Here is a 23,979-nt window from a genome sequence, read left to right on the forward strand (position 1 = left end):
TACATTTTCAAAAGAAAATGAAAGAAAATTCAACCTTATGCTATGATTTAAACATGAGTATCTGAAGTCTTTCATTTACTTTCCAATTTTTCTTGGTTATCACTCACATACTTTAGAGTATTATCATGAAAAAAACACCATTATCAATTGTTAAAGGACTTAGAAGAGTATGTGAACTGCATTGAAGAGCCAAAAAATTCTTGATTAAAAAAAATCAATTGTGTGCCCTTACGCATTTTAAAATGCCCTTAACTCAGGGGAACAGCTGAGGACAATGATCAGATTCCACTGTCTGAAATCAATTCCACTGTCTTGCAATCAATTCCAGGCAATTCCTGGACAATGCAGGGTAAAGGTCAGCAGGGGAGGATTTTTCCTGTTTTAAAATTCAAAATGCTGGCCATAAGCAGGTCTAGTTAATGTGAATTGAGGGTAATATTTCAAAACAGAAATCAAAAAAATCTCGATGAAAACTCATCTATAAACTCCCTTTCTCTCTTAGTTTCTAATAAGTACATATCAAATCCTTTGGATTAAAGTCCTTCTAAAATACAATAAAAGGAAAAATAAATTATTAAATCAAAATCAACTTAATAGCTTTTTCCTTAAAATGCAAGCAACCAACATAAAGACAGACTGTCAATAAATCTATGTCACATTGAAAAATAATGGATAATAGCTTTATTACATTGTCAGAGGATTCAAATACATTGGTAAAAAAGTGAGAAAAAGACAACAAAAAAGGAGTAATTAGTAAATAAGTATGGAGAAATATTAAGCTTCTCATTTGCTAATGGTGTGATGTGTATTTATAATTCAACAGACACAACTGATATGTAATTAAAATAACCAATGCAGATGGAAGTGTATTGTAACTGGCGATATATTTTTTCAAGGTGATAAAGACTGACTAATGTTTTGTAATTAAATTTAAAAAATTCATATTCCTTGATTCAATTTTTACATTTGCATATCCAAGGAAATTATTCTATCTAATGTCTTATGTAAAGCAATTCACTGAAGCTTTATTTAAACCATCAGCAGAAGAAAATGAAATTTTTCACAATAGGGAATTAGAAAATATATTAGCAGGGTAACTCAACAGCCATTTATAATGAATTATTTTTTCATATATTAGGCTGAAAATTAGTACAAGTTAAGTATGAATAAAACTACCTAGAAAGCAAAGACTACAATGGCTGGAAATACATGACAAGTGTCATCAGGATAAAAGCATTAAGGTCCTGCTTTTACTTTTTTAAACTTTCTGCAATGTGTTTATTTGTATGGAGCCTTTAAGGAAAAAAAAAATCTTTCAACATATCCCAAATAATTACGTGACCTCCAAACACCCTCCTCTTTCACTAGTTCTTTATTCTTGATCATGAATGCATCAGCTCTAACCTGTTATTTCTTTCTGCTTGCAATCAGCTACCTGGCTGCTCCAACACTGGCTTTAACCACCTCTTGGCGTCTCAGCTAAGAATGCCTGTCTCAGCTCCGCCTGGAAGTCCACCACAGGCACTTGCTGGGGCTGCTGCTGCTGTGACCGCCTCGGGTACAGGTGACACCTACGACAAGAGCATGGTACGTAAAACGGAAAGACATTTTGCCCATATAGACAATAATTTATGGAATAAAATGTACAGACTCTTTTGCTTAAGATCGTCATTGAGGGTCAGAGTACACCACTGCCTCATGAAGAAACTACAAAACAAGGAGCCTCTCTGCACACAGGGATGTGCAAGGAACTGGGCCATACTTACCCAAGCTGGGGATACTACCAAGGAATCATTTAAAAAAAAAAAAAAAAAAAAAAAAAAAAAAAAAAAAAGCTCTTTTGGCTTAAAATGTCCTGCGAAAGTACCATCAGTACAATATCCATTACTTACTTTCCAATCTGGAAACAATTCTTTAACCCCTAGGGAGGGAGGTGGGCATTTTTAAGGCATTTCCAGTGAGATACTAAGGCTGTGAACCATGCTGTCCTCCCAAGAAATCACTACCTAAAACAAACAACTTCCAGCATACATACACTCAACACTATGTAACTCGACCATCTTTCAGTTAGAAGGGAATTCTGGAGAAAAGCATTCAACACGTCCCTACATGTCAGTCACCTGGCTCTGAATCTGATCCTGAGGATAAGGAAGAGATACAGCAAGTTACACAGGTTACTGGCTAACAAGATAAGTGTGAAAATTCTGCCCTGTATACATACATAAGAATATTCAACAGCAGTTGGATTTTAAAATGGGTCTTTGTTAAGAGGTTTTTCCAGTATTTTCTGTAGTTCCTAAGTAACATTTTTCAACATTCTGTTATATAATAATGAATTATGCTGGACTTTGTCCATGGTTCCTAGGAGGTAACCTCTAGTCCTTTGCATTTAATAAGTGGCAGAAGTGTCTCTGTTTTTCATGGTGGGCCCCCTGGATCACACCAGAGTTAACTCTAACAGGATGTCTCAGGACAGGGGCTGGGCAGGCCTCATGTAGACCAATCACGTGATTAGAGGGGTGGGGCTTTGAGCCTGACCTCCTGGGAAGGATGGGAACTGGAAACTGAAACTGAGGTCAATTACATGGCATTGATTCATCAACCATGCCTATTTAATGAAATCCTAATCATTAAAATCTAGACACCTAAAGCTGTGGTGTGCTTCCTGGCTGGTGATATACACTGATGTACTGAGACTAAAATATCCTGAGGACATAGAAGCTTCAGGTCTTGTCCTATCGAGTCCCTCCATGTGGCTTAAAGTATAGTGTTTTTGAGTTCAGAGTCATTCTAACAAATTATGGAACTCGAGGGAGTAGTGGAAACCCTCAATCTGTATCCAGCTATTAAGAAACTACAGGTGGCCCACAAATTCTAGAGCGTGCAGCTGGTATCTCGGTAGAGGGTCATCTTATGGAGGGCCTGTGCCCTTACCCTGTCAGAATCTGCACTAATCCAAGGAGTAAGGATCAGAACTACACTGCTCACACCTCTAAGTTTCCCCATTTCAATCACAGAATAATTAAACCTTTATTTGGGCATTCTCAGTTTCAATCCTTTCATTACCAAACAGCAACTAAGTCTTGACCTAACAAGATTCTAACTCATTTTTAAGCCAAAAAGAAAAAAAAAAAAAACCTTTTTGTTTTTTGCTTCTTGCAACTCCTACTGTAGTGTTCCTCCTGGGTTTAATGTAAGACTAAGGTAAGAAAAAGAAAATAAGATGCAGTACATACAATATGTGCTTCATAAATGCAAAATATAAATTCAGGAATAATGAATTCAGAAGACTCTCTAGCCCCAATCTCTAATTTCTCTCAAACTCACAATACATCAAGAAATAGGGAAGACATGTACCAGCCCCAAAGAACTAGTTGATTTGGTGACGTATCTATTAGAAGACAGAACAACCATCAATTCTAGGAGTGTAAATCAGTGACATTCTATTAATACTTACTGTTGGTTAGTGGGACGGTGTGTGCATCGTGTTTTGGTTTTTATTCAATTTTGTTTTGTATCTGTTGGATGGAATACTAACAATAATCCTTTACTGATCTTTACAATTGGTATCCACACAATTCCTCAGGAATACTGACTCTCAGTACTTGTGGTTTGGGAAAAGGTGGAAGAGATTGATAGATTGTAATTAAAATGAACACTCAGACTACATCAAGTGTCCCAATCTTGAGAGAATCTTGAGTATATGTATCATTAAGCAGAGGTTAGAGTATCAATACTGCTTACCCATTCCTATAATCTACCTACTCTCAAAGAGGAAAAAGGTGGCTGGCGAAATTACACTGTTCCCCTAACTCAAAACTCCCCTCAGATTCTTCCCTTATTGCTGCACCCTATAATATTTATACATAATATATAAAACAGAGGTCCGGAAAATAGTTATTTCTTCTTTGAAAGCTACGAAATGTTTCTATTGATATGGACAAATTAATGACACCTAAAGCAGGTTTTTACAAGATTAGGATATGATCACCTGTTAAACTGGTCCACAATGATGCTGCATAAGATAAACACTCTAATAAAATATAGCAAATATGATAGAACCTTTACCCACTAATAAAGATCCTCCCCTAAAATATGCCCCCCCACCCATACTTCTACCACGTAGATGAAAAATGTTAACAAGTAATGTTTCGAGCCTATAGCCACTGCAGCTGCCCCAAACTGTGCACCCTGTGGGGATCAGGATGGAGAAAAGCAGGATACTGGCCCTAGATAGATAAGGTGCAGATCAAAGAAACGGTTTCACAGTAATGAGTTCAGTGAGCTCAGACACTTGCATCTTCCCATACATAGAAAAGCACTAAATTCATTAACTTGAGATGTCTGGCTTTCTTTAATTAACAGTAATCTTTTGACATTTTGACTAACTGGTTTTTGTTACAAAACTTCTATGTATCCTGGCTCCTTCCCTACTTCTTTTGAGTAGTCCCTCAAGAGCTACCCGAGAGGCTGTCTTCCCAGCTTAAGTCCTCAGTTTTGTCTACTAAATAAAACATAATTCTCAACCTTTAGGTGGTACGTATTTTTTTCAGTTGACAATCACAATCTGTATACTATCTCAAGATATTTCTAGAGATTCTGGGGGAAAAAATGGCAATTTTGAAAATTCTCAAGTTACAAAAGACTAAAAGGGGAAAAATTATCATATAAAAGAAATTAATAGGCAAATACTTATTATAACAAATTATATAAAATATTCACTCATAAAATTATCCCTTTCAAAGTAATCTCCAAAATAAAAATGTAATAAAGAATAATGAACTCTGAATAAATAGTCTCACTAGTAATTAAAATGTGCAACTACATGGAAATTTTTCCACATATAAAATGAGCAAATAACAAAAATAAGACCCAAAATGCTACCTACTCCTTACAACTTTTTAAAGCAGCTTTAGATGTGAAAAAGTGAAATAAAATGCAAATAAACATTAATAACTACATTTGACCCTTGAACAACATGAGTTTGAATTGTATGGGTCTATTTATATATGGATATTTTTCCAGTAAACATATTGGAAACTTTTTTGGAGATTTGTGACAATTTGAAAAAACAACCTGCAGATAAACCAGAGAGACTAGAAATATGGGAAAAAATTAAGTTATATATAAAATATACGTAATATATATGTAATATAAAAATGTGTTAATTGACTATTGGTTATCAGTGAGGCTTCTGGTCAATACTAGGCTGTTTGCAGTTAAGTCTGGGGGCAGTTAAGTTATTAGGCGGTTTTTGCTGTCTGGGGGGTTGGTGCCCCAACACCCTCATTGCTCAAGGGGTAACTGTAATATTAGCTTCCAGACTGACTGCTTTTATCGTCATTGCATAAGAAATGCAAACAACCTCAATATCCATGAGTAAGCTAATGCTAAGTTATATTGCAGCACCCATACTCTGTAATTTGTAAAATGAGGTAGATTTATAAGCACTGACATGGAAAGATTCCCTACAGCATATTGTTTCAAAATAAATCTCATGTATGTCAATAAACAAATCACAAATATGCCTCCCCTACCCCATATGGGTATACATGTGAATGCACAGGAAAAGGTCTAAAATGATAGCCATCCAAGTGCCTTAGGATTATCTCTGGGGAGGGAAGGGGAATGGACTAGTGGTATCTTAAAGTACATACCTGCTTTTTGAACTCAAAATAACACAAAATTAAATATGTAAATTAACATCCCTTCAATACACAGAACATTTTGCAAGTACAGAAGTGATTTAGCAACAACATAAGAAAGAAATAATTGTAATATAAACATTATTTACTTAATTACATATTATATATTATATAATTTATATGTAATTACATGTAATACATTATATTTGTTAAAAGTATGTATAAAAATACATAAAATAATATGAAAAATAAAGTAACTAATTATATGTAACATTTTATATATAGAAAATTCGTATAAATATGTTGAAAGATGTAGAGTTTTATGAAGATAACACCCACCTACATACATATGGAAAAAAAGGAAATACATTTATTAAAATTTTAATAAAAGTTGAGTTAACTTAGGACATGGTTAAGGATGATTATTTGTTTTTTTTTTACTTCATCTATAGAATATGCATATGCTTCTTGCATTAATTAAATTCAGGTCAATTCCCTGATCCCAGGATACTTTGCTCTCATCTGAAAATGGATTCTGCCCTAAAATGGTTCTCAACCCAGACTGTACTCACTCCTGGTTGCTCAGTGAGGCTGTCCTTCTGCGTTTGACTTGGACTTCCACCTCTGGTACGTGTTGTTCTGTAGTCCGTCTCAGGTGTAAGCGGTCCCTGAAGCAGAAAGAGTATTTGTTTCATAGACTTCAATTTATTAAACAACTACTTATTTAAAGGTTATATTTAGAGCTAGATTTAATATGGAGTTTTTAAAGTGCTCATAATCTAACTAAAATAATGCCAACTATATCTCAATAAATCTGAGAATAAATAGTAGAAGTAAAATGTTAGAAGCTTTTTATCCTGAAGTAGTCAGAATCTATCCTAAAACTACTTTTTCCCTTTAGCATCTCCTTGACATCAGAAAATTTGGGGGGAAATACCAAAAAATTAAGCAAAAATGTGTATGTGTGTGTACTTACACTCAGATACAGATATAAATCTATACACTTACAGAGATGTATTTATACACAAACATATTATCCATATCTACATATCCTTGAAAAAATAGCAATGTTGAGTCTAAAAATAGTTTGAAAAAATCATTATGATAGATCCTTTTGTATAGTGGAATAAAGTATAAAACTTAAATTACGAAATGTCTATACAGGCAACCTCTTGTGCAGATGCTTTCCTAGGATTTGCAAAACAAGAAACAAAAAGAATGTTTAAGAATAATAAAAAAAACAATTACAACCATATTATAATCTTTGGAACAGCTCACAAAATGGCTGCTCAAGGGATGGGAACAGGAAGTCTACTTGGGTCATCAAGATTAGAAATGATAGGAATCACTCACAAAACTGAAAATTTAAAATGTCAAACTAGAAAGGAAAGAAAAAACAATATTCCACGTCATACAATGTAATGTTTCCAGAAGAGGCAGAATTCAAAGGACACATCCCAAAAGATAATTCCCTGAACTCTTGCTATTTTAAAATTCATGTTAGATTATGCAAAGTAACAACCAAAATAGCTTACTGATAACCCTGAATTGTTTTATTGTTTTAAAAACTTTAATGTGACTGGTATACATAAAATAAACAAGTTTATACTGTATAGCACATGGAAATGTATTCAATATCTTGTAGTAGCTAATGGTGAAAAATATGAAAATGCATATATGTATATTCATGTATGACTGAAGCATTATGCTGCACACCAGAAACTGAGACAATATTGTAAACTGACTATAACTCAATAAAATATACAGGAAAAAAACTTTAATGTTCTAATCAAGCAATAGAAAAGACCCCTTAAAAATCACACACCAGATTTTTAAATGGTAAAAGTACTGTATATACTTTGCTAATCTCCTTGACCTTTGATTAGGCAATGGTTTCTTAGATATGACACCCAAAGTACCTAATGAGGGAAGAATCCATAAATAGGATTTCATCAAAAGTGAAACAGTCTTTGCTTCAAAAGGTATTAAGTGAAAGACAATTAATTCACAAAATGGGAGAAAACATATGCTAATCATAAAGCTGATAAAAGCCTTGTATACACAATATCTTAACTCCTACAACTCAGTAATAAATAACAAAACTCAATAAAATGGGTAAAGGATTTGAATAGATTGCTCTCCAAAGCTACACAATTTCCCCTTAAGCACAAGATGCTAAATAAGAGTCATCAGGAAAACACAAATCAAATCACAAACATACCACTTCACACCACAGGAGTAGGATGTGGAGAGACTGCTAGTAGAAATGTAAAGTGGTACAACCTCTGGCACGTCTTAAAAATGTTAACCACGTTGTTAACATGTGACCCAGTATTTCCACTACTAGCTGGAGTAAAATAAAAACACATGAACTTGAGCGTGAATGTTCTTAGCAACATTAACCTTTAGAATCAAAAAAGCAGAAACGACCTAACGTACAACTGAGGATGGATAAACAAAATATAGCATGGTATGGTATATTGGTACAATGAATGCCATTCAATTATAAAAAGGACTGACATACAGATGTATTAGACGGTGGCTTCACAAATAAATATATTTACTAACATATTAATACAATAAAACAGATTATCATGGACCTGTGCTTTGTCATAGTTCATCCATTATGATGGGTCTAATAGTATAATTCAGCACACCCCATAACCTCCCCCCAAAAATAATCTTCTGTTCCTTTATGTAACCTTCATCAGCTGCTCAGGTCTGATTTCAGCTGAGAAAAAAACCAGCATACAAAGATAATTTTTTCCATTTTTGACATCTTTTTTTAATTACATGCAAAATCTTCTATGAGCATCTTTTAAGTTTGTTCTAAACAAACATGTGCAATTATAATGTCCCTAACTGCATTCCCAAACCATAAACCAGTATTTCAGAAAATTTAAGCATTTAAGGGAAAGTTATTATATGTACACAATATTAACTTTTTGCTCCAAAATCACTTTCATTAAAAAGTAATAATAATCTAGAAATACACTAGAAAGCAAAATGTGATGAGATCACACAGTATTTTTCCTAACTGCCTAATATTCTATCAAATATTTAGGATGCCTTATACTAAATCCCAAAAAAACCTTATTAAAAACTCAATTACACCCACCAGTAAGCAAGGTATTTTCAGTTCCCTATGAAACCATTTATTCTAAATTGTCAAATCTTTCCCCATAGTTCTTTGAGATCATCACTACCCATGTTTTTCAAGCATATTTTTCTGAAAATAAAATGGTTCTGAATTTTAAAAAAAACCTCAATTACTAAGATCTCAAGAGTGAAAAATAAAAATAAAAACCACAAAGATAATGTGAGGTAACCCTGTTTGTAATCTTCCCACAAACATAAGAAAATCAGTGTGTCCAAAAACAAAACCTATAGAATCATCAAAGAGAATTCTGAGCCAGCCTGTATTCAGGACCTAGAAAACAAAAGAAATTAACTCCCTTGTCCAATCTTTACTAGCGTGAAGGATGTTGCCTTAACCATCAACAACTCTTATGCAAAGCTCCTGGTCATGGGCCACCAAAGTGGAGGGGACAGACGGGACCAGCAATAAAGTTCTAACTTACAACGAAGAAAGATTACAAACCTCACTGTCCCTGTCATGTGGAGGCAGTACTCACACCGTTCTTACTTCAAGGGTTCTTCCTAAAAGCTAAGTAGCAGAGTGCAGTGTCAAAGAGTTAACTTACAGGCCTTAGCATCTTAAACAAAAAGAAGGGAAAAGGAGGAATAAAGATGTAACATATCCATATACAGGGGAAATACTTAAGCAATGAAACACTGGTCAGACTAGAGAAACCAATATAATAGAAAATAAAACTATGAATAAACGCAAACCTGACAGTACCTTGCCTTAGACAGCAACACAACAGTCCTTTGACTAAGTGCCCTTGCTCTAAACTTCAGGAAGGGCTCCTGTTCCTTCCCCAGTCTCAAAAAGCCTTGGTACTAAGCTAGATATTCATGGGACAGGACAGAGGCCTCCAAACTTGGGAGGTCTTTCCACAGGGCCTGCCACACTGAGATGCTGAGCCTGAGGGAAGGACCACAAAATGGCGACCAGGACGCTGCAGCTCATCTTGCAAAGGGCCAAAGGATCAGAAGTTCATGTTTGAAGCAGTATCTTCCTACAAGCAGGAAAAAATGTACAGATCGTAAGTATCACAAAATACCACACTCCTGCTATTTCTCAAACTACTCGAAAACAAACAATTCCAGAGCAGAGCTTTCCAAGCTCCTGAATTTACATTTTCCTTAATTACATTCCAACTCAGCACACAAGACAGACTGGCTATGACGGATGGGAAAAAGAAAAAAACAGGCAAGCACATCAAAATTCTGCAAAGAAAATACTTAAAAATGCTGCCCCCCCCCATCAAGCTAGTGGAATATAGAATACAGAAATAGTTACTTTGTTAATTATCCTTTCTCACCAAATATTTACAGCAGCTCCAAATTTTTAAATGATAGATCAAAAGCATTAATTTAAAATCTGACTAAGGACAAGAATTCACTAATCCCATGTATACCCACAAATCTGTTTCTCTCCTCTGTTCCTCTCCTTAAACACAACTTATAGCCCTCAGTTTCTAGGAGCCCTAGAGGAGCCCCCAATTCCCCAACTTTAGAGAAATTATCCATAAAGATGGCATCACCAATGGAATATCCAGGGATTAAGAAATACTACACTTAAAGTTGAGATGCAGCTGTGCAGTTACATAATCTGGAAAACGGAAATCAAAGGTTATATGAAGGGAAGCTGTCTAAAGGGTTACTGGGTCCACTTGAACATGGCAAACAATTAAAATTACTCACAATACAACTTAGGGAGAATCTAAGAAATTAAAAAGCTCCAGGACCACTGCCGGAGGCTGTCTTAAGCAGCACAGGGGATCCTTGAATGTCCTCGCCTTCCTGAGCCTCCAGGCCCCCACCTCTCCCTTCTGCATAAGAAAACCAAGGGCACAGCACAGGTGCCCTGCCATTCCAGGTAGACAGAGTGAACACATCGCCCCCAGTATGAATCTCTGGCCTCACCACCTTCCCCATCCCACTGCGGCACTGCGGGTAGGGGTCGAACGCAAGGCCGAGAGGCTGAGCAAACCCTTGTCCTTCCTCCTCCCTTCCCGCACTGCAGCCCAGCAGGGGAGGGTCAGTAACTGCGCAAACATGTGAAGAGGGTGGCTGGCAGTCCCACACAATGGAGACTGTGCAAACGCCCAGCCTCAGCCCCACTGCAGGTTGGAGGTGGTGTCATCTCTGCAGCACTTGCGCGCCCCAAACCCACACCTTCCTGACTGCGGCACTAGGGCAGGGGCAGCCGCCCACCCAGGCCTGCCTCCTCCCAGCAGCACTGCGCTCTGGGGAGGGAGGTGCCCATACTCCTGCTAGGCAGCAGCCGCAAGGCCGCCCCCTCCCCCACTGCGGCACTGGGGGAGGGGGCGGCCGCCCCCACCCCGCCGCGCCTGCGCAGACCCGCACCTCTGCGGCAGCAGCCATCTTTGTGGAGCTGCACAATGGCTGTGACGCGGCCGCCAGACCCCTGTGCACTCCCGAGCCGGCCTACAAAAATCTAATTACAAATGCAGAGGAAAATCAGTGCCAACAAGGGACGCCCCTAGACGTCGCATCCCAAAATGCGGCAGGTCTCTCACAAGATGCGTTAAGCAGGCTCAGGACATCACATCCCTAATCTTACACCCAAAGCCACAAGTGCGAGGGATTATAAAGAAGTTAAATGCGTAACGACCCTATACTCCTGCAGCCATCCCTTCGGCTGGGAGGTTCGCCACAACATGCAGACTCTAAAACCACTGTTGGTCACGGAATATTGAACGTTCTCCGCTTTCTGCAAAAATAGACGCGCCCCTCCCCCACCTGCCCGTCGCCTCCGCCCCCGCCCCTCCACCTCCCCCCGTCCGCCTCACAGCCACTCCGCCGAGACCCCCACCCCGTTACGGCCCCCTCTACCATCGCGCTATCCGCTCCCGTCACCGTCATCACGTACCACTCAGGCCCCCTGCCAGTCCCCCTGCCGCTCCTGTGAACCACGCCGCTGCGGTCACCACGCCGCTGCGGTCACCACGGTCACCCGCCTCCCCTCCACTCCGCCATAGTGACCCCCCTCCCCTCAACCACCCCTTCCCACCACAGCCACACCCGACCGCCTCCGCGCCTGTCGCCCACCCCACCGCTGCGGACACTCCTTTGACCCACCCAGTCTTCCTTCACCGCCCTACGCACCAGCTACCGTGCTGTCACCGTGCTCATGGCCTCAGATCCCAGGGACAAAGGGCCACCCAAAAAAGGATCTGATGGGGTACACAGGATGGTGCAGACGGACAAATGCGTCACAAAACGCAGACAGGATACCATCCGAGGGGGGTCAGCTAAGCCCCAAGCCTCCAAAAGGTGTCCCATCTGGTCATCCAGACAAAGAACTGGAACCCCCAGACCCCCACCAAATACTACAATACTCCGAGTTCCGCAACCTTCGACTATCAAAACAAGCAGAAATGTTCCCCACGCTGTCTCTGAGTGAAGACACCGCACCGCTGACCTGGCCCGCTCCATTGCGCCGCTGGCCGCTCCTCAGAACAGAACGTCACGCATCTCCAATGGCTGCTCCACTCTGCGCTGGACTCGCCGCGGCGGCACCAACTAATCGCGGCCGCTCGGCCTGCGCACGCGCGGCAATCTACCGCGCCGCCGCGCGCGCCCCCCAACCTGCCTTGGCCGCGCATGCGCATCCCCTTGCCGCAGTGCCGAGGTGATGCCACAATACCCGCGCCCCCGCGCCCCTCCAGACCTGAAAAACGGGGGGATGGTATCTACCGGACCCGCAGGGGTTAAGGCACCTGGGCTTTGGGATGGGGACTCCAGGGACCACCATCAGCCTGGGGCTAATGGCTCTTAGTATCACACTAAATAGTACTTGGTACTTCCCAGGGTAGTGGAAATTGGGTATTTTTGTTGTTGTTGTTGTTAACTTTAAAAAGTCCTTATTCAGATTTCCTGTTTTTCCCCTCAGTGTCCTTTTCCTCCTGCAAGATTGCACACATATTATATCAGTGATATGTCTCTTTAAAAATCTTGGCTATGGCAACTTAGATTTTTTTTTTAAATGTTTACCATGTTTATTTTTTTAGTGATCATTAATTTTAGAATTAAAAAAATAAGTATTAAGATAAAATAATTGTACTTAATTCTAAACTCTAATGGACTTGACTGTCAGTTTCTTGACCCATCTTCCACTCTTTTCTAGCCTGCACTTTTTGACAACTCTGTCCACTCTCATAATTTCCTGGCTGCTCCACAGTATTAAAGAAGCTGGCTTTGGATACCGTAGAAGGCATGATTAAGGCTCCTTGAGACTTACAGACAGTCCACAGAGAGCAGCCATTTTGGCACACTAATCTAAAAGAGACAACATTTTAAATCAGTTTATAAGCCTGAATGAGCATATCCTGCAAATGGGAAGTGAATATACAGAAAGGGAGACTTCACCAGGAAACTACGCTGTAGGGGCTTTGCTGCTAGAAACTGATATCTCCCAACCATTCCCTTTTTTCCAAAGTCTAGACTTACCCTCAAGTCAAACACTCAAGGGCTTAAAGGGCTTTAAATAAGCTTAAAGGACACCAAATCCGGACTAAAACAATTCTGTGTGTAACTGAAGCTGCAGAATTTGCAAATAAACTGATTTGAACTCCTACATCACACCATATACAAAAATCAACTCAAAATGGATCAAAGATCTACATGTAAGAGTTGAAAATGTAAATCTCTTAGGAGAAAACGTGGATGTAAACCTGTGTGACTTGCCTTAAGCAATACTTTCTTAGTTATGACACTGAATGCACAAGCAACCAAAAAATAAAAGGATAAATTGGACTTCATCACAATTGCTTAAGTTTTTACATCAAATATCACTATTAAGAAAATGAAAAGACAAGCAGCAGAACAGTGAAAAATACTTGTAAATCATATACTATAAAGAAAGTCTTACTTTTCAACAATAAAAAGACAAAAAAATTTAAAAGGGCAGAGGATTTGAATAGACAATTCACCAAAAAATGGCAGACAAATGGCCAATCAGCACATGAAAAGATGCCCAGCATCTTTAGTCATTAAGGAAATGCAAATGAATAGCTCAATGAGATGCCACTTCACACCCACTAATCAAAAAGACAATAACAAGAGTTATGGAGGATATGGAGAAAACGGAGCCTTCCTCCATTGCTTAAAGGAATGCAAAATAGTATAGTGATTTGGGAAAACAGTTTGGGAGTAGCTAAAAATTTAACAGTAAAGTTACCCTACAACCCCCTACAGTTCTGCTTCTAAAAAGTATGTAACACACAATAAATGAAACCATGCATCTATGCAAAGCAGCATTATCGTAACAGTCAAAAAGTGGAAACAACCCAAATGTCTATCAACTGATATGCGGATAAACAAAAATCGTGGTATGACATATCTGTACCATGGAGTAGCATTTGGCCTTAAAAATGAATGAAGTATTGATTCAAGATACAAAATGGACAAACTCTGAAAATATTACGCTACGTGAAAGGCCACATTTTGTATGAGTCCATTTATATGAATTGTTCAAAATAGGCAAATCCATAGAGTCAGAAGCTGATTAGTAATTGTCAGGGAATAGGGGAAAGGCAAATGGAGAGTGACTGCTAATGTGTACAGTGTTTCTTTATAGAATGATGAAATGTTCTGGAATTAGCAGGAATAGTTGTAAAACATTGTGAATATACTAAACAGCACTGATATGTGCAGTTTTTAAAAAGGTAGATTTTTCTGGTATATGCATTGTTAATCAATTTTTTTTTAATCCAAATTGAGGGACATCCTATAAAATACCTGACAAATGATCCCCAAAACTGTCAAGTGCATCAAAAACAAAGTGAGCAACTTTCTAAGTCTTGTCACAACCAACAAAAGCCTTGGGACAGGAGTATTAAATGTAATATATTATCCTGAATGAGATCCTGGAACACAAAAGGGACATTATGGGGAAACTGAGGACATCTGAACAAAGTGTACACTTCTGTTAATAATGTACCAGTATTGGTTCATTAATTGTAACAGATGTACCATACTACGTGAGACATTAATAGGGGAATGTATGTACGAGGTATGGGTGGTTGAACCCAGATTCAAGCCCAGCACTCTGCTTCCCATGCCCCTGACCTTAACCAATATTGTATCTTTTGATGACTGTCTAGTATGGGCAATGACACTCTTTATTATAATTTTAATTCCACAGCGTGTGTGTACAAATCCGTATGTATGAGCCACAACCCAAGCAGAAAGCTGTGTGAAAAGACAAAATGGCAGAAAAGTCCCAAAACTGCCCCTGTAGGCTCCTTACTTAAGGCACTGGGTGGCAGTCTTTCACTACATGCACAGTTGGTTCAGAAGAAAGCTGAATAGGGGAGAGAAATCATTGCTGTAGGCTCCCTCCCCCACCCTGGGGCACAGCAGGAGGAAGATTCTCCTATTAGCAGTCTTCCTAGAAAATCCCAGGGCCAACTCAGGAAGAGGCCGAGCAGGGGAAGAAAGTACCCCCCTCCTCTTGAGAATGGTCATACAGGACGGACACAAGCTACAAAAAAGGCACTCCTCCACCCACAGTTTTAGCGCATTCTCTCTATGTCCCCAGGCTTTGGGGCAAGAATAGTCTAGGCTGTCAGACAACTATACCAAATCCCACCTACAGCCTGTGCATTTTTTTAAATGGTTGGGAGGTAATAAAAGGAAAGACTATTTTATGACACAAGAAAATTATATGAAATTAAAATTGCCATATCCATAAATTAAATATACTTAGAAAACAGCTGACTAGAAAAGCCCAGTTTTTCCCAACTGAGTGGGGAAAACTCCAGGTTGCTAACTTTTGTGTTTCTCCTTTAGCTTCACTCAATTACCACATTCATATAAAATACTTCTGACACTTTCGTCACCAAATGCGGGGGGAGGGAGTTCTCTACACCAAGCAATTATCCATGACACCAGCTGGTTGTCTTACAATTTAACTCAGTTCTAACACTATCTACGTGTATACAGCATCAGATACCACAGGTCAAGGGCATATTCCCACAAGACTGCTCCCACCCCACCTCAGATGCCAAATGCAAGTAGTTAAGTCCCCAGGTTACCCACAACTTCTGTGGAGGAAAATGTCGCCTGCCATATCCGTAAACAAAGGAAGTTGAGGCCATCAAACCATCAGCCGCTGCAGCTGCCCCCAGCTATGCACCCTGAGGGGATTCAGGATGGAGAACAGCAATATACTGGCCCTACGTAGAGAAGGTGCATATCAAAGGAATCATTTCAGTGAGCCCAGATTCTTGTATCTTCCCATACAAAGAAAAGTGGTAAATTCATTAACTTGAGATGTCTGGTTTTTATCTTTTGATGTTCTCACTACCTTTTTTTGTTGTTGTTGTTATTTTTTTTTTTTTTTTTGCAAAAACTCTATATATCCTGGCTCCTCCCTTACCTCTGCAAAACAGAGCTGTCTGATAGCCTGCCTTCTGGACTTAAGGTCTCAGAAAATCCACCAAATAAAACAGAATTCTCAACTTTTATATGTGCATTTTTTTTTTTCAGTCGACACTGCTGTCTAGTTTGGCTGTAAATTGGAGGTTTCTATGCCCTCCTCCCACTTTGGGTTCATTTTTACTTACATTTCCAGTTTATTAAAGGATATGGCAGAGAATACAGATGAACAGCCTGATGAAGAGATACTTACGGTGAGGTCTAGGAGGGTCCAAAGTGCAGGAACTTTTGTCCCATGAAGCTGGGGTGCATTACCCTCCCAGTGAGTAGATATGTTCACCAACCCAGAAGCTCTCTGAATCCCATACTTTGGGGATTTTTTAATGGAGGCCTCCTCACGTAGGCATGATCAATAATTAACTCTATTTCCAGCCCTTCTCCCCTCTCTAGAGAAGTGAGGGGCAGGGCTGAAAAATTCCAAGCTTCTAAGCAAAGGTTGGTGTTTCTGGTCACCAGGAGCCATCCAGAATCCTACCCAGAGTTGCCTCATTAAAACAAAAGATGCTTCTAGTGTTCTTACCACCAAGAACATTAAGAAGGTTTTAGGAACTCTGTGCCAGGAACTGGGAGCAGAGACCAATGTATATTTTTATTATCTCACAACAGCCTTGCACATATCTTTACATACTAACTATGGCTACAACTGCACAGTTGAGTAGTTGGAATTGATGAGATTCAGGGCATACTACCACAAAATATGGCACCCTGGCATATTGAATATTTTAAGGTGAAGGAGATTGAGAAAATGGCACAAACAGGAAGGTCACTTTGATCTTCTCCCAACCCTTCTCTTCTGAAATAAGTCATACAGGCCTCAGGTGAGAGGTGCCCTCCCTATATCCAGAGGGCGGGACCATCCTTATTTCCAAAGACAAAAGGATGCCAAGAAGAATCAGAATAGGTTTTGACAAATTTCCCACAGTTTACTACATGAACCCCTTCCTCTCTGACCTATCATATTCCTACACAACTGCCTATTCTTCATCAAACCTATCATAAAAATACTCAAGGTCTGTTCTGATGGGTCACATAAAACTCACATTATGTGAAATTTGAGTTTCACATGAAGGCTCCCATGTCACATGAAACTCATATTAAAATAAATTTACATGCCTTTGCCAGTTTAATTTTCTGACCCAGCCAGGGGGAGGGTTGAGGAAAGCTTTTTCCTCCACTAAACAGCAGAAAACATTTGGTCCTCAAAGCCAAACGTACTTAATATTGGGCTGTGATGGTAATTTCATGTGTCAAATTGACTAGGTCACAGTACTTAGATATTTGGTCAAATACCACTGGTATGTTGCTGTGAAAATATTCTTTAAGTGGGATTAACATTTAAATCAGTAGATTTAGAATAAAAAGCAGGTCACCTGCCATAATATAGCAGACTGCCTTTGGATTCAAGTTGTAACAGCAACACTTCCCTGTGTCTCCAACCTGCTAGCTTAACCTGCAGGTTTTGGATTTGCCAGCCTCCAGAATCACATGAGTCAATTTCTAAAACTAAAAAAACTGTAATAGTTAAAACATGCCACCAGGGCTTCCTGACAGCTCACAAGATATGGAGCTCCAGCCCTGAAGGTGAGACTCTTACTGCTGGGGAACTGGACATCAGTTATATTGTGACTTATAATAAATACACATTTGGTCTTCATCCCCCTTTCTGGAACAGAGCTCCTAAAACCCTTAGAATGTTCTGTGCTGAGATTGAAAAATGTATCTTTTGTTATGTTAATAAGGTGACTTTGGAAGTCAGGGAAGGATGAGGGCTGATTTGGTTGACAGGATAACCAAGTGATAAGAGGGCTGAAACTTTCAGTCCCATCCCCCAGACCTCTGAGGAGGGCGGAATGGCTGAAAATGGAATCAATCTCCAGTGGCCAAAGATTTAATCAATAATGCCCATATAATGAAGCCTCCATAAAAACCCAAAAGGACTTTGGGGCTGGTGAACCAGAACACTACCACATGCCACTGTGTTGGGCTCAAACTCCACAGGGATAGGAGTTCCTTTGTTTGGGTCTTTGCTCTAGATATCTGTTCACATCACCATTGATTCTTAAACTTTAACATCCCTCGTAATAAACTGGTAATCTCATGAGTAAACTGGTTTTCTAAGTCCTGTGAGCCACTCTAGCAAATTAATTGAACCCAAGAGGGAATCATAGGAATGTCTGATTTAGAGTCAGTTGGTCAGAAGCACCAGTGACAACCTGAACTTGCAATTGACATCTGAAGGGGGAGAGGGCATTTTCTGTGGGACTGAGCCCTTAACCCATGGAGTCTGAGCTGTCTGAGTAGATAGTGTCAGAATTGAATTGATTTGCAGGACACCTAGCTGGTGTCAGAGCATTGGTTGCTAGTGTGAGGGAAAACTTCCCACATGTTAGAACTGGGTGCAGAAAACTTAATACCTGAAGTCCAGCCAGGCCTCAAGCACCACTCTTATCCAGCTCCTGTAACATAGCCAGCTCCAGAAACCCACTGGATAGGAGGGGAAGCTGAAGGGGTGGGGAATCAAGGAAACTAATTAACTTGTGGGCCTCCCTTCAGGTACTCCAAACATGTCTTCTTGCCTGAGCTTCTTTATTCTCTAGCAAAGTGACAAGGAAATTGAGGAACAGATAATTTAAAGACTTGCCCAAAGTCCAAGACCTATTCAAAATTATCAAAAGGCTAAGAAAATCACAAGGAGAAGCCAATAAATCAGCAAGATCTAGATGCAGACTGTGCTACAGTTGTGGAAGATGCTACAGATGCTGAAGAACTTACTAAAGAATGTGAAGAAATATGGAATGATCTGGAAGAATGTCAGAGTAAATTATCGCTTGTTGGAACTGAGACATTCACTGATTCAAGTGCTCAGTTATTATTAGTTATGCCAGTGAAATGTTTGACTATTGGAGTTAGTCAATGGCAGAAAGAAACTCCTGAATTAATTCCACTGACTGAAGATGTCCTGGTAACTGTAGAAAAGGAAGAGTTCCAAAATTTGAGACATGATCTTGAATGGTACTGTCTACTATTCAAGAAATTAAAAGTTAAAGGAGGACTTAGACATGTAACAACAATAGTTGGAGGAAAAACAAGAAATACTGAAATCTCTTAATGTACTACACAAACATCATGAAATGACTTTTTCTTTTTTTAAAATTGAGAACCTTTAATAAACTGAAAACAGAAATGCTAAATAAGAAGGAATATAAGAATAAATGCTTAATTAACTTGGGTAATTCCTAGAAGACCATTTTCCTGTACCTGATAGAAATTTGAAAAAGAGTAACATTGTATATTCTTGCCTTTTTATTGTAGATTAATTGATCATGACTGTGTGGGTTTATTTTGGGCTCTCCATTCTGTTCCACTGATCTATGGTTTTGTTTCAGTACCATACTGTTTTGATTACTGTAGCTTGATAGTACAGTCTGACATCAGGAAGTGTGATTCCTCCAGCTCTGTTCTTTCTCAAGATAGTTTTGGCTATGTGGGATCTTTTGTGTTTCCATACAAATTTCTAACTTATTTGTTCTATTTCTGAGATTGTACCTTTCCAAGAATTTATCCATTTCTTCTAGGTTGCTCATTTTAGTGGCATAAGTGGTTCTGGGAAAACTGGACAACTATGTGTAAAAGAATTAAATTAGAACATTCTCTAACACCATATACAAAAATAAACTCAAAATGGATACACAAAAACAAACTCAAAATGGATTAAAGACCTAAATTAAGACATAAATGTAAGACAGGATATTATAAAACTCCTAGAGGAAAACATAGGCAGAACACTGTGACACAATTTATACCAATATATTTTTTTGTCTGTCTCCAAAAGTAAAAGAAATAAAAGCAAAATAAATAAATAGGACCTAACTAAACTTAAAAGTTATTACAGAGTAAAGGAGACCATCAACAAGAAGACAATCTACTGAATGGGAGAAAATATTTGCAAAAGATATGACCAATAAGGGATTAATATCCAACATATATAAATGGCTCATACAATTCAACATAAAAAAAAACTTGATTAAAAATGTAAAGAAGAATTGAATAAACCTTCTTCCAAAGGGGGGAAATGCAGGTGGCCAAGAGACACATGAAAAGATGCTCAACATTGCTACATCATCAGGGAAATGCAAATCAAAAGCAATAAGATATCACCTCCCACCTACCAGAATGGATATCATCAAACACACACACACACACACACACACACACACACACACACACACACACACACACATAACAAATGTTGGCAAGTATGTGGAGAAAAGGGAACCCTCCTACACTGTTGGTGGGAATGTAATTGGTGCAGTACGGAGGTTTCTCAAAAAAACTAAGGACAGAACAACTGTATGACCCAGCAATTTCACTGTGGGTATATATCCAAAAAAACCAAAAACACTAATTTGAAAACATACATGTGCCCCAGTGTTCATAGCAGCATTACTTACAATAGCAAAGATGTGGATGCAAACTAAGTGTCTATCAACAGATGAACTGATAAAGAAGATATGGTGTATAGATATATATACACATATATGTACATATACATATATACACGTATATATAGAATAGTACTCAGTCACAAAAATAATGAAATTTTGCCATTTGCAGCAACATGGATGGATTTAGAGGACATTATGCTAAGTGAAGCAAGTCAGGGAAAGACAAATACAGTATGCTATCACTTGCATGGAGGAATCTAAAAAATACAACAAACTTGTGAATATAACAAAAAAGAAGCAGACTTACAAACAGAGAACAAACTAATGGTTACGATTGGGGAGAAGGAAGGGGGAGCAATATGGGGTAGGAGATTAAGAGGTAAAAACTATTAAATATAAAATAAGCTACAAGGACATATTATACAATACAGAAATACAGTCAATATTTTATAATAACGATAAATGGAGTATAACCTTTAAACATTGTGAATTACTAAATTGTACACTTATATAATATTGTACAGCAACTATACTTCAATTAAAATAAAAAACAAAAATAAAAGTATGGAGAAAAAGAAAAACACTTAAAAATCAACTGTATAACTGATAGCACTACATGAAATTTTAGAGATTCATATAAATAGGTTATATGATGTCCTACATGATCCGTATGTCAAAATTAGTGATTACTTTTGATCACCTTATAAAGAGCTGCTGTTACTTAATGGAATTGCCTTGAAATATCCAGAAGATCCAACTCAAATAAGTTTAGAATTCTTCAAAATGGATGGTCTTTTTGCAGGGGAGGGTATAGCTCAAGTGGTAGAGTGCATGCCTCGCATGCATGAGGTCCTGGGCTCAATCCCCAGTACTTCCTTAAAGAATAAGTAAATCTAATTATCTACCCCCAACTAGAAAAAAAAAAAAAGGATGGTCTTTTTTCCCTACACAGTACTCAAAGAATCCTGTTTGTTAGTCAAGGATCATGGAAATGCTGAGGACTACTTAAAAGAAGAACAGAAAATCAAAGCACATAGTCCATCTTCCTTTCATTCTTAAAAAGGACATATGCTGCAATCTTACTCATTTTAAAATGGTTCTCTCATTCAAATCAGTGCCACAGTGTTTTAAACTATATGAACAAGAATGCAAGTAAAAAAATTCTAGACTTAATCATTACAAAACGTTTAACGTACCTTCATGCAATAGCCCTTAAAAATATTCATTAATTTATGATATTGGCAATGCAATATTTTCCATTCACATTTATGACTATTATATGTCTTTTGGGTTCTATTTGGTGCTTAATTCATTTATTTAGAAATTATAATGGACAGGCCATTTTATTTGAAGATGGTTCTAAAATTGAAGTAGCATCTGATATAGAAGACAGCAAAATTTTAAACTGTTTAGCAAATCCATTTTATGTATACTGTCTTATTTTTAAATTTGTTAAAAATGGAATATAAATAAATTTATATTAACTAAAATTAGCATGAAAACTATTTGAATGAAGTTAACATGAAAACTATTTTAATGTATATTATATACCAAGTGATATTATATATTAAACTACTATTGATTCTGTTAATTATTAACAAAAAATTGTGTTCATAAAATTGTATTGATCGTCTATGACTTTTATGCAAATAAAATTCTTTCATTTAAAAACAAAAGCAGCACAGAGGAAGCAAAACTAATGGTGCAGTTCCTGGTAATCAAAGCCCATGCAATTTTAATTAAAATAAATTAATAAAATTAAATTTAAAAATTAGCTTGTAGCAATGTACTTTCAGTTACAAAACAACTTTTTAAAATTTGCTCAAACTCAGTTTCAATCATGTACAGATAGAACAGGAAATAGATTCATAGATTTCTGGAGACAATGACCATCTTCTATGAATTTAAACTAAGGACATAGGCACAATAAAATAAAATTGTCTATCTATGCATAAATATCTATTCCTCTCTTAAATAAAATAGTTGGCCATTCCACCATGGAAACTTGAAAAACCAATAAATCACCAGTTCAACATTTACATAGAAACCTGCTTACTTGGAGCCCAACCACAGTGAAAGTCCAATTTTAAAGTAGACGGAAACTTTAAAAAAACCAATAAATCACCTTTTTAATATTTACATAGAAACCTACTTACTCAGAGCCCCAACCACAGTGAAAGTCCAATTTTAAAGTAGATGGAAACTTTAAAAAAAAAAAAAACAATAAATCACCTGTTTAATATTTACATAGAAACCTACTTACTTGGAGCCCCAACTATAGTGAAAGTTCAATTTTAAAGTAGACAGAAACTTTAAAACGACCAATAAATCACCTGATTAATATTTACAAGAAACCTACTTACTTGGAGCCCCAACTATAGTGAAAGTTCAATTTTAAAGTAGATGGAAACTTTAAAACGACCAATAAATCACCTGATTAATAATTACATAGAAACCTACTTACTCGGAGCCCCAACTACAGTGAAAGTTCAATTTTAAAGTAGATGGAAACTTTAAAACAACCAATAAATCACCTGTTTAATATTTACATAGAAACCTACCTACTCAGAGCCCCTGAGATTGTCAGCCCATTACCTTCTTTCTGGAGCACAGCCTCTGGGTTAAAACTACTGTAAAGACAATGTCAGGGAGAAGTTTGGGGGTTATTTAGCCCAAAAGCAGTAAGGGAGAGAAAGCACACTGCAGAATTTCTTAGAAAGAATCACCAGTTTTACCACTAGGGAAGTTAGTTCATTTCCCACTTTTTCAAATGTTCAATTTTAAAGTAGGTTTTGGATTTTCTTTTTTAGGCAAACTTGTCATCTCCTTCACTCAATATTACTTGAAAAAAAATATGATTTTTCTGCTGTTGCAGAGACTGGTGCTGACAGAAAAATCACCACATGGACCCTGACCTCACGCCCACTATCCAACAAGAAATGTTGGACCCAACTTGGAAGACAAATGCCTACCTGCCTTTCATAGGAAATTGTGTGGCAGCCCCACGGAGGCTGGACTCAGCCCAGGGTCCAAGGCTGCGTAGGCCATTCAGCGCTCAGGCAGACAGGCTGCAAGGAGGGAGGTCTAAGGTCCCTGCAGCTTCCCCTGAGCCAAGGTTACTGAGGCCCTGGGTGCCTACAAGTATTCCTCATCCACTTGGATTAAGCCCCTATCACTTTCCAGGAGCATGTTTGCATTTTCTGTGACATTTTTAAAAGTCTGATATTAAATCTGTGATGCCTGCATTGTGCCCCTCTGGTCTGGAAAAGAATGGGAGGGAAGGGGGACAGGTGAGA

General features: G+C 38.2%; 1 protein-coding gene, 1 non-coding gene and 1 pseudogene across 2 annotated transcripts; 2 read left to right on the forward strand and 1 right to left on the reverse strand.

Annotated features, from left to right (window-relative positions):
- Positions 1–666: 666 nt before the first annotated feature.
- SNURF (SNRPN upstream open reading frame) lies at positions 667–12,373 on the reverse strand. Its single transcript, XM_031440448.2, has 3 exons — positions 12,220–12,373; positions 6,218–6,313; positions 667–1,571 (listed from the first exon to the last, which is right to left on the reverse strand). The coding sequence occupies exons 1-3, from the start codon at positions 12,231–12,233 to the stop codon at positions 1,457–1,459; spliced, it is 225 nt and encodes a 74-aa protein (XP_031296308.1). The 5' UTR covers positions 12,234–12,373; the 3' UTR covers positions 667–1,456.
- A 28-nt stretch (positions 12,374–12,401) lies between these two features.
- Positions 12,402–21,574, forward strand: LOC116149372 (centromere protein K-like; annotated as a pseudogene).
- On the forward strand, positions 21,487–21,560 carry TRNAA-CGC (transfer RNA alanine (anticodon CGC)). The gene has a single exon. It is a non-coding gene; the product is annotated as a tRNA-Ala (tRNA).
- Positions 21,575–23,979: the final 2,405 nt, after the last annotated feature.

The sequence above is a fragment of the Camelus dromedarius genome, chromosome 29 (genome assembly GCF_036321535.1).
Source record: "Camelus dromedarius isolate mCamDro1 chromosome 29, mCamDro1.pat, whole genome shotgun sequence".
NCBI classification, from domain to species: Eukaryota; Metazoa; Chordata; class Mammalia; order Artiodactyla; family Camelidae; genus Camelus; species Camelus dromedarius.

What these genes read in the sequence shown, in the direction of transcription:
- SNURF (XM_031440448.2), bottom strand. An exon ending in GCCTCACTGAGCAACCAGGA is followed by an intron (nt 1,572 to 6,217) that starts GTGAGTACAGTC and finishes CTCTTGTCGTAG; the next exon opens with GTGTCACCTGTACCCGAGGC.